Raw genomic sequence first — 12,042 nt, forward strand, 5'->3', positions numbered from 1 at the left:
GCAAAACAATTATACTGATGTATCAGTGACACCTCTTGGGTTGTTTACTGAATTGTTTCCAGTTAATCTAGTCGCCTCTGAAAAGAGCTGAACAAATAAACATTCTCCACATGCCTTTTGAGATGTGGAATGAGGTTCCCAGCCGAGTTCTTTTTAAACAGTAGCCTAAGTTAGGCCAATTTAACTTGACAAATTCAATTAATTGTAGACTGTCAGCAGTTAAAATATACTAACACATGCAGAATAAAAGAAAAAAAAATCTTCAAATTGTCTGACGTTTCTCCAAATATACAGGCTTTCTTTCTGATTCTTTCTTGACAATAAGTGTTTATTGTTGGTGGAGATGTGTAATATTTTTATGGGACACGAGTGATCTCAGATGCTTTCATTTAATCTGTTGATCTGTTTGTAGTTAATGTAACTAGAAAATGTAGTAAACCATTAACTAATTATTTTGATTCAACACTTGTTCTATCTACAGAAGTCCCATGCTCTTGCATTATATATATTTTATTCTCTATGCAAATAGTTATCTAAAGTGTTAGAGGACCACTGAGGGATCTAATTACCTGTTCATTTCCTGTTTTTTTAGTGGTGAGTGTTATTGAACTCAAGGTTTTGGAAGGGCATGAGACAGCACAAGGCACCCATAGCTCAGCATTAATGAAGGCATTTTTTTTGTCACGAATGTGAGCATCAAGTTTAGAATTCCAAGAACTACTAATTTTAACCCCAGAAGGATGGATTCTCTACCTTTTCCTTTCTGAGTCTCTTCCTCACCTCCCTGGGCAACATTTTATAAAAACTCCTTGTGCCACAACAAGTATTTTTCTGCATATAAAAGCCAGGGCTGGTGTTAGGGGTAGCAAGCAGGACAATTGCCCAGCGCCCCTTGTCATAGATAGCCCCACACAACTAAGTTGTTCAGGCTTTGGCTTCTGCTGCAGGTGGTGGGGCTTGAGGCAGTGGGCTTCAGCCCCACCTGGAGAGGCTGTGGCTTTCTACCCTGGACCACAGTGAGTGTTAACACACCTGCCCTGCTTTGCTGTTCCCCTGAAACCTGCTTGTGGAACTCCCACCTCTGGCAGAGAACCATCCACTGGACTAGAGCATCATTAAAGGAGGGATATGGAGCACTATTCTCTGAGCTGTATACCTGGGTGGCCACCCAAGAGAAATTCAAATGCTGCCCTGCTGATCAGTAGAGCACCTAAAGCCAGCATCATATGTTTCTAGTCGTGGTGCACAACTGCACACAACAAAATTTATTCTGCATGTGGATGGAAAAAAAATTAGAGGGAACGTTGCTATGGAGAGGAGGCACAGAAAAGATCTCTGTCCTTTGCCTAGCCAGGAAGCTTCTAGGCCTGTGGTGTCCAACCAATTCTGAAGCAGTAGCCACTATAGTGGCTACAACTATAGCAAACTAACCACACTCAAAAGGTCAAATAGCTACATTGTTCAAACCAAGTAGCCACACATGTGGCTAGTGGCTGGAGTGTTGGACACCACAGTTACAGGCACAGCAGTAGAAACTGGAAGATAACCCAATTAAGAACTGTTTGTTTTTCCCCAACTCTAGCTCCTATGAGTCCATGCTCTCTCTGCACTACTCCTTTTAAAAGCTCAAAATGTTAAAAACTCTGGAAATTGAACAGTGAAGGGATTCAATCTGTACCCTAATCTCATATATTGTATTCCTTTATCACACACTTGATGTAGAAGAAATTGAGTCACAGTAGTGACGTTGGGCCATGTATTGAATCACAAAGATTTTATTTAAGTTGTTGCTATATTTTGTTCCCCTTTGTGGCGTAATGGTGATTGCATGCTACAGCACATGACCATATCACATTTAAAATAGGATGATAGTGACTATCTGAACTTGGTCAGAATTAAATTTGAAAGCCAAATTTACAAAAGAAAAGAAAAGAAAAGAAAAGAAAAGAAAAGAAAAGAAAAGAAAAGAAAAGAAAAGAAAAGAAAAGAAAAGAAAAGAAAAGAAAACAGGCTCAGAGATTAATCAGCACCAGAATCAAGACTAGAACACACATCTCTTAGCTTCCAGATCTCCTTAGACAGACATGCCAGAAAACGCCCCAGAGCCCATTAGAAAATGCAAATGAAAGGAAAAAATGGTTAAAGTCCCAAATTTTTGTTTAGCATTCCCAAAAGGCTTTTATTGAAAAAACTGAAAACATTTTAGGAAAGTAGGTACTTCTTGTGAAACTTTTCATTAAGTTGAAAACCTAGCTTTTCCATTAAAAAATGGATGGATTTTTTTTTTGGCCAGCCATATTCATTTAATCATACTTCCTCCTAGATGCAGAAACATAATTAGAACATGTTGAAGCAGCTGATGTTAGCACACCCTTTATGTGGTAACAAGGGAAGGGGGAGGGGATAGTTTCCTAAATGACAGCTGCTCTGGGCCACCTTTATGTGCTAGACTTAGACTGGAAGATGGCAAGACTATACAGTTTTCTAATTTGGGGCAGTTCCTATTTTTCTGCACAAAGGAAACTAATGCTAGAAGAAGCTATTCCATCTGGCATCATGGGCTTTATAGAAAAAATGTGGTCTGCAGAGGATGGTCTTTTTAAGGCAGGGACTGGTAACCTGGACAATGATGATGTCTTCCCAGCTTCGTTGCTTGTTGGGCAAACATTTAACTTTCTGTACCTCATTTTGTCCACAGATAAAATGGGGAAACTAAATACTGTTCACAAGACTTGCTGTGAGGACTGATAAATCTTTGCAAATGTTTTGAGCAAAAGCAAATAGAAGGAACAAGGGCAAACAGTGTTTATTACTAACATCTGTGGTTCCATTTTCCATCGCTAATTTAGAAGCCCAATTTTAAAAACTGCAACCTACATGTCAAACAAGACATTTGTAGATGCTGTTACAGAAAGCTGGAATGGACAGTGCTTACAATCCAGACCAAAATATCAAGATTCACTTACAGCAGATATTAGATCACCCTGGCTTGGGGCTGTGTGTGAAAACAAGTGTATTCAACACTTTCCAAAGACAAAAGGAACTGAGCATTTTGTTCTATTTTCAGTCCAGTCATTATGGCAGAATAAGATTTTAGGATGTGCTTAATTATTCACAAATATTTTGCCCTTTCTGCACACATATAATTCTGATTCATATTACTTTATATTTGTACATGAAGGGGCGAATCAGCCCATAGGTTATATTTGAACAGTTCCATAAATCATATATTTGTCTTTTGAAGATGAGATGCAATCACTTGCAGTCATTAGAAATCCCATGTTAATTATTAAGGCAAAAGAGCCAATTAGACATCTAATAATCTGCCATTTTCATAAACATTGCTTACCAATATAGTATAAATATCACTGTATAATTCTTCACTTATAGAAGATTGAGTCAAACCTAACTTCTTTAGACAGAAACACTGCCCCTCTTCTTGATAAAACAGAATATTTTTTCAGGTAACTATGGACTGCATGTTACAAATTAAGATTGTATATTACAAAGTATTATGCTAGTAACTGATAAACAGGAATAGAGTGTGCTTTAAACAGAGACTAGCAGATGCAGCTATACATTCCATATACATTCTCACAAGAAATAAGATACCATTAAATAAAATACAGTAGAGGTAATCTGGTACTTACATTGACTTTCATCTTGTCTTTTTTCTGTTATTCCATTACTTACATATGCATAATACACCCTCCCTTTCTCCAAGTGAAGTTCTTCAGCAGAGTGAAGTACTGTGAGGTTTGGCTAAACGCCTGGAGATTACATGTTCATCTTACACCTACCAGGGCTGGACTTGCTGTGAACCCTGCCCAGGGTGAAGTGAGCAGCCACTGAATGCATGGAACTAATTACATAGTAAATTCTCTCTAAGATTACGTAGCCGGCAGCTATGTTCATGTAAATGAAGAAATGGAACAGGGAGAAGCCTCTGGGAAGAAAAGGCAGAAACCAAGAGAAATTCAGATATTGTAGAGATAAAAGAAGGTCATGTGGACACTGCAGTGAAACTAAGAGAGATAGTGATTTGAGGGAATTTGGGGGCTTTTTCCAAAGGCAGTATCAGTTCTTCTTCCTTGTCAGTTTGTATTTAAAAATACTTTGATTTTGAATGTTTCATGTTCAGGTCCTAGAAATGTCATAGCTCAGCGAGATCTTTACAGCTACATAAATCACTGCAGAGTAACCACACATTTTAAAGGTAGAATCTGAGATAACAACACTAATGAGATTGTATTTAACATCTGCTGTTTACGATTTTCACAGGTTCCTTTATACAAGAAGTGATCTTGCCTACATTGTTTTCCTTCCTCTTTCTATATAGTAAGCACATTCTCTTTCCGCCCAAATCTTTAAAAATGCTGTGTCTTGTAGGCGGACAAAACCTTTGAAAAAAAAAAACCCACCCTAAATTTTAACCCTTTGCACTTGGACTGGACTTGGTAATAAAGAATCACTCAACCACCTTTCTAGTCTTGTCAAGTGTCTAGTATAGTGACACTTGCAATAATTTCTGATCTTTTCAGAATTGTTTTTTTCAGAAAAAACTCCAATACAATCTGACAAAATGGTTTTTGCCCATGATAGCTTATGTCCCATGCTCTTGCACTAAATATATTTTATTCTCTATGCAAACCGTTATCTAAAATGTTAGAGGACCACTGAGGGATCTAATTAACTGTTCATTTCCTGTTTTTTTTTTTAGTGGTGTTATTGAACGCAAGGTTCTGGAAGGGTATGGACACCACAAAGCACCCATAGCTTGGCATTAATGAAGGGATTTTTTTTTTTGTCACGAATGTGAGCATCAAGTTTAGAACTCCAAGAACTACTAATTTTAACCCCAGAAGGATGGATTCTCTACCTTTTCTTTTCTGAACCTTTTATAAAAACTCCTTGGGCCACGACAGCTATTTTCCACATATAAAAGCCAAGGCTGATATTAGGGGTAGGAAGCAGGACAATTGCCCAGCGCCCCATGTCATAGGTAGCCCCGCAAAACTAAGTTTTGTGTCATATAGCAGCTATTGGCATTATCATTTGTGAATGTGCAAGAAGAGACTTCAGCTTAGAGAAACTGCACAAATGTTATCTCCACACAACGTAGTTTTTAAAAATATATTTTAGCACCAACAATAATCTTGTGTCCTCAGAGCTGCCGTAAAAGTAGCCTACTTGACCACAGGAAGATGACCCCACGGAGGGACTCTTTAATAGCTTAGCTCATACACTAATCAACAGCTCCCTCCAGGGCCGCATTATGACTTTCGTGGGCCCTAGGCACTTTTGCCTTCGTGGGTCCCTTCCTCCATAATAATATCAATATTAAAAATTATTTTTGATACAACATTTTTTTCTGTTTTAGGAAAAATTTAATAGATTTTCATGGGCCCTAAAATTTTCATTTTTTTCTGATGTGAGAAAAAATTAAAACATTTTCTTTGGCCCTAAAAGTTCATTTTTTTCCTTCTGATTTTAAAAGAAATTAAAACATTTTCGTGGGCCCCTAAAAGTATCGTGGGCCCTAGGCACTGTGCCTACTGTCATCCCTGGTTCCCTCTTACACTAGTAGGGATGTAGTGTAGAGAAAGAGAGCAGGACTGTGAATTCTAAAAACCCACATCTGCCCCTCGTTACTCACAGCCTTTGACAAGTGGTGCAAGTTAGGCTGCTTTAACTTGCTGCTGGTGGCTGACTGGCACGTAGCCAGGCCAGGCTCCGAGACCGCAGAGATAGCTTACAGTCTTTACACAATTCACAGCAGAGGCTGTGAGGTTGCTGCACAGTTGCACAGTGAGAGTAGGCAAATAAAATTCTAAACACTGGGTGTTCTCGTCGGTACTCATCAGAAGTAAGTTTTAGCCTTCTGTAAGCTCGATCACTTACAAATATGCAAGGTAAAACAAAAAGCAAACACATACTGAGCATGTCATCAAGGAGAGACACATTTAAGAGTAGGCTTACACATGTCTAACAGGTGCTTAGCTATGTGCATCTTTGTTCTCACTTCATGCTGCTGCTAGACGGGAGCAACATGGCAGCTACCCCCCAGAACTCATTAATACACAACGGAGCCCTGGTGCAGATGCTGTGTGCCCGGCCAGCTCTTTGTACTTTGCGCCTATGGGACTGTGCATGGTGCACAATCAGCCCTCAAAACACATACTCAAAAAAAAAATTAACAAGATGTCCATAGAGCATTTTAATACAAGGGAGTCCTTTACAGAAGCAGTTTATCCTGCCTGGCGAAGGGTGGCGGTGGTGGTGGTAGTGATGAGGGGGAAAATAGGGGGAGAGGAATGTCTCAGAGCTGCTGGAATAATAGGAACAAATAGGTCACTTTGCATGTTGCATCAGAAACTTGTACCCCTGATTTCTTACCATACTTCATTTCCATAAGGCAGTGGCGTTCAAACTATGGATTGCAGCCCAGTACTGGGTTATAGAATGTCAAGCACTTGGTCTTGTTGCTGCAGGGTGATCAGCTGAGCAGTGGGGGTGCTAAGGCAGGATACCTGCCTGTCCTGGCACCTCAGACTATGCTGCAGTCCAGAGGCTGCCAGCAACAGGCCTGGCTCCTATGTGTGGAGGGGGGAGAGAGCGCACACAGGACTCCATGCACTGCTCCTGGATGCTTCTGGGGTACAGCATGGTCTGGGTGCCAGGGCAGGCAAGAAATTGCCTTAGCAACCCCTCTGCACCACTGACCGGGAGCTGCTCAAAGTAAGTACCTTCTGCCCTAGCCCTGACCTCCCTCCCAAAGCCAGGGCTGCCTCCTACACTCCAAAGCTTTCATTCTGAGCCCCACCATGGAGCCTACACTCTAGTCAAGTTGTGTTGGGTTGCAGGCATCAACTATTTTCTTCAACTGGGACATGAGAAAAAAAGTTTGCAAACCACTGCCGTAAGGTGTGTGGATTTGTAAAAGGGCACTGCTCAGAATGCACAAGTCAACTTGATATTGCTAACTTTAGAAAGCCACTAACCTACTTTGAAATCTATGACTAAAATATCACACCTGAAATTTGCTAAATTGGAAATAAAAGTGGTAGGAGCCAATCTGAATATATGAGCTTCAAAACAAACAGGTCGAACTGTCATCCCAGTAATACACAGGAAAATGTGTCCCATTGTCTTTTGATGGACTTGACATTGAAAAAATTGTCCTCTCTTATTCCAACAGACATTGACAGAAAACTCTGAACACACTACAAGATCCATGTACTGCCCATTGGGTGCGTTTCCTTACATTTCTGGTATCAAACTCCAACCCAGAAGAAACAAAAAATATCCTATATCGGGGGTAGCCATGTTAGTCTGAATCTGCAAAAGCGGCGAGGAGCCCTGTGGCACATAGACTAACCGAAGTGTTGGAGCATAAGCTTTCGTGGGCAAAGACCCACTTTGCATCTGACGAAGTGGGTCTTTGCCCACAAAAGCTTATGCTCCAACACTTCGGTTAGTCTATAAGGTGCCACAGGACTCCTCGCCGCTTTTTAAAAAAATATCCTGAAATGATATTTACATTCAGTACTGAGATCGCAGTCACTCATCTACAGGTTGGACCTCCCTGGTCTGGCATCCTCAGGATCAGAGGGAAGTCATTTCTGACCCCCCTGCCCAGCTCTGCTCCTGGTCTGGCTGCCAGCCTCCTGGCTGGCTCCCTCTTAACACTGGCCCAGCTGGGCTCATGAACACAGCAGGGCTACTCTCTGTCCTCTCTGTCAGCTACCCTCCTGCCACCAGCCCTGCCATCCCTGCTGTGGCAGCTTGCTGCCCAGTTGGAGCCCCTGGTGCTCTAGTTGCCCTGCCACCAGCCCACCTGGGCTCCCACAGCAGGGCTCCCTGCAGCCAACCTGGTTGGGGCTCCCAGCCCCTGAAGAACTCCTGCCTCTGGCCCTCCACCAGGAGACATTGGTCCAGCAACATTCATGGCACTACTAGACCACAGATGTTGCTGGACTAGAGAGTCCTGGTTTGGAGAAGTCCAACCCATACAAATTATTACATTAAGCTGCCTGATAGACTGAACATTGCATTGAGAGTCACGAACTCCAGCATTCTCTTTAACTCTGACACACAGTCTTTTGGCAAATGATTTGCATTACAGTTGTGCTCACATTTGCTAGGTGGAGTACAAACATACAGACAAGTTCCCTAACACCGAAAAGCTTACAAACTGATTTCATCCTAATAAAAAAATCCTCAGTAAATTATTTTATACTGGCTGTAATATAGGGAACTAACTTACCTACCTTACACGTGTTGTGTAGAGCAGTGTTTCTCAACCTTTTTTTATAAAGTACCCTTTTAAAAAAAATTATAAGTAGCCCCAGTACCTACAAGTTTTCAGACATAATTTTTTTTTCTACCATTGCAACACATTTGTTTAAACAACTTAATCGTAGCTGGGCAAGCAATGAAATTTGTGTGTGTAAAAAGTACAAAAATAATAAAGCGTATAAAACTTAAAACAAAAATTCAGTTTTTTCCAAATTTCAGTTGTGTTGACGTACTCCCCCAGACTTCTGGTACCTAATGGTACTAATACCACTGGTTGAGAAACACTGGTATAGAGTACTTAGTTAATAATAATACATTATTATATAATCAAATAACTTTACAAAGCAGTATGAACTAATAATAAGAGAGGCAGTAACCCCAAGATAGAAGCTGGGGCTTACTTCATTTTTGTCAGTATAATTACTGCTTATAAAATCTCTTAGGTTTCCTTTTATTCAAAGTTCCATCAAGGAGAATTTTCTTCCAACTTCGACAATGCTGCCACAGCTAGGTCTCCAATAGCAGAAATACAGGCAAACATCAGGTACCTTAACATCCACACCAAAAACTCCCTTTCCACAATCAGATGATAAAGACATAAAATGTTTATGATACTACAAAAGTAATTCTGAACTTAAAAAAAAAATTACTCATTGCAGCTCCATTATTTTAAGTCACTAAATTCTGTTCTCATAAATCATCAACCTACCTTTTCAGCTGTGTTGATTCTGGTGTTTTTATCCATAGCTGTCACCAAGCAGCAGTGTCTCTTTGAATATTATAAATAATCAGCACAATGTTATACAGAGCTCAGTTCTGCAAAGTCACAATGTGTCAGGAACTATTTCTCAAGAAAAAAAAAGTCTAACAACTATTGGTCTGAAAGCATTTAGGAAGCTATACAAAAGCTTTCCCATAAAAGTCATTTTCTGTGACAGCAGATAAGATTAAAACAAACAAAATAGCCCTAACTGTGTCTACAATGGGAATAACATGTCTACAAAGTGAAGTTTTCCTTGATCTATCTGTCACAGCCTTGTTGCAAATAACCAACCACACATACAGAAAAAAAAACCAACAAAAAACAAAAAGACACCCTTCTGCTTTGTTACATGTTCCTGTAGTTCCTAATTTAGAAGCTTGATGGAAGAAGAGTTTACTACAAGAATTTGCATAGCACTTTAATGAAATAAGACTGTCACAACTGTATGAATGTAGGCTTTCTATTCCATATTTTCCCACATCTTGCAAAATTCTCTCACAATTGACTACAAAGCATTTATTAAAGCTTTGTGTTGTAACAGCCTGTAAACTTTGTGAGGAATATGGGTTCTTATATACCTATAAGGCACCAACCATACTACCATGTTTTGTGAGGTACATTTTGTATGAAAGACACTGGAAGTTTTAAGCATTTTGACTCATCCCAGGTGATTCCTCACATTTTAAGAGGAAAAGTGGTGGACTAATTTACTCGTGTCTGTTACCCAGTCACCTGGATTTTTTCTCTGACCATTCAGGCAGACATCAAGTAGGTGCAGCACCAGCACAAAATGTTAATTGAAGTGTTTGAAAAGTATCTGTAGAACTAAACAAGCTGAATGAAAAATTTTAGAAAAGTAGTTACTTAAATTGTGCTTTGATTGGTGTTGTCCATGAGTATTCTACTTCGGGTGTGTATGAGCCGCATGAAAATGAGATCCACTTCATTTGAACAGCAATGAAGGTTCCTCAGTTCCTTTACCAAACACAGAATCTCTCTGATTCTCAGACTGTAAAAACCCTAAAGGAAGGTGAGACCCAGAATCCATATGGACCAGTTACTGTAGGAAAACCATTTCTTTCTCAGCGACCGCAGGACTAAATGGCCATCCAATTTAGAAGATTCTGCCCAAGAGTAGGGACTTGTAAAGGTCTAGACTGAACTTCATGTTGCTGCCCACAGATTTTGGAGAGAGAGACATTTTTCAAAACAGGGAGCAAAAGCTACCTAAGCTCTAGTTTAGGGATGGAAAAGCCCCCCGGTTGCCTGAATCTCACACCTGAGACATAGGGCATCCCCCAGCATCGGGGAGCCCATGCTGACACTCCAGCTTCACCACAGTCCCCAACTGATTTTTCTGTGGGTCAGCAATCCCTGACCCAAAAAAGGTTTTCTACCCCTGCTCTAGTGGAATGAGCTCTAAAATGGCTATGTGGCTCTACCCTCGCTAACTTGGAAAACATCCTGATGAAATCAGAATCCCACCCAGAAAATCTTTACAGTTCCCACTTCTTAACATCCGCAAAGGTCCCACAATTGATCACGTTTGGCTTCAAAATTAGGCTCAAGACAAATCTCTAAAGGCCAACTACTTACATACCTCATAGCATGTAAGAATTTACATAAAGGCTTATCTACACATACAGCTGCATCACTTAGCCGAAGTCGCTATCTATGCTGATGGGACAGCAATCGTCAATGGCCTGAATGGTCTGAGAATCTTACTATATTTGTGACGTTTAACTTCCTCTGGGGATGAATGACACTCTGGAAAAAATGGGGAAGTGAACTTATGGGGGGAGGGATAGCTCAGTGGTTTGAGCATTGGCCTGCTAAACCCAGGGCTGAGTTCAATCTTTGAGGGGGCTATTTAGGAATCTGGGGCAAATCTGTCAGGGATGGTACTTGGTCCTGCTGTGAGGGCAGGGGACTGGACTCTATAACCTCTCAAAGTTCCTTCCAGTTCTATGAGATAGATAGGTATAAAATGCTGAAATAGATATGGGCAGGAACTTAATGACCCTATCTTTACAAAATGCCATATAATGAGCTAACGTGGTGTCCCAAATCTTTTCTACTCTTTCAGCAGAGGTAATCGCTACTAAAGAGGCAGTCTCCATTGTCGATGATAGAAGGCAGTGGTAGGCAACCTGCAGCCCAAGGGCTACATGAAATGCATTGGGGTTCTATGCATGGTCCACAAGGCATTTTGTTTATCATTGTCCACGCACAAGGGTTGCAGATTCTGCTGGTTTTCGTCCCCATTGTTCTTCTTACCAGCATTACAGAAGTGACACACACTTAATGCAAGGGCATGTGAAGTGAGGTGCATGCTGACTATACCCAGCATTGAAGGAGAGCTGCGTGCTCCCTCTGAACTCTGAGTGCACTTTGGATGTAATCAGTACACCCTGCAAATTCTAGGTACACAAGTGCCGTCAGCAAAACTACTCTATCCCCGGAAACTGTGTTGGATACAACAACCTTGCAGCTAATGATATGAAGGAGGCCCACTCACTAGTCCAGGTTGCCCATTGCCGGTATAGGGGAGACCCATCAACTAGAGAGGATGCTCCTCCACCTGGGGAAAAACATGAATCAAGGCCCTAAGAACATTTGCCACTGAAGGGAAGGAAAAAAAGCATGTAGGTGGATATTGCTGAACAGGTGCTTATAGAGCTGATCGAACTTTCTATTTGTTCACCTACCCTGACATAGTTGGAAAAATCAAAGCAGTTACTGGGCCCTTTACTGGATTCTAGACCTCATATATCTTGACTTGCTGGAAGTCAGATGACACATATGGGCTTTGTGAGCTTGGTACGGACTAGCTGCGTGCATAAGAATGGCCATATTGGGTCAAACTAAAGGTTCATCTAGCCCAGTATCCTGTCTTTTGACAGCACCACGTGGCCCAGAGGGAACAAACAGAACAGGTAATCATAAAATGATCAATCCATCCCATCACCCATTCCCAACTT

The 12,042-nt window shown here is 40.9% G+C and overlaps 1 protein-coding gene across 2 annotated transcripts in view; it reads right to left on the bottom strand.

Annotated features, from left to right (window-relative positions):
* CASS4 (Cas scaffold protein family member 4) overlaps positions 1-9,345 on the bottom strand; it is a 41,585-nt gene extending 32,240 nt beyond the window's left edge. The window contains exon 1 of one of the 2 annotated variants that reach the window (XM_006129397.4): positions 9,008-9,345. In XM_006129397.4, coding sequence (XP_006129459.3) covers positions 9,008-9,043 — 36 coding nt within the window. In that variant the 5' untranslated portion in view covers positions 9,044-9,345. Of the gene's footprint in view, positions 1-3,650; positions 5,343-9,007 lie in introns of those variants that run through there. The other variant, XM_006129398.5, reaches the window with a different exon arrangement.
* Between the last annotated feature and the right edge of the window lie 2,697 nt (positions 9,346-12,042).

The sequence above is a fragment of the Pelodiscus sinensis genome, chromosome 17 (assembly GCF_052426305.1).
Source record: "Pelodiscus sinensis isolate ZL-2025 chromosome 17, ASM5242630v1, whole genome shotgun sequence".
NCBI classification, from domain to species: domain Eukaryota; kingdom Metazoa; phylum Chordata; order Testudines; family Trionychidae; genus Pelodiscus; species Pelodiscus sinensis.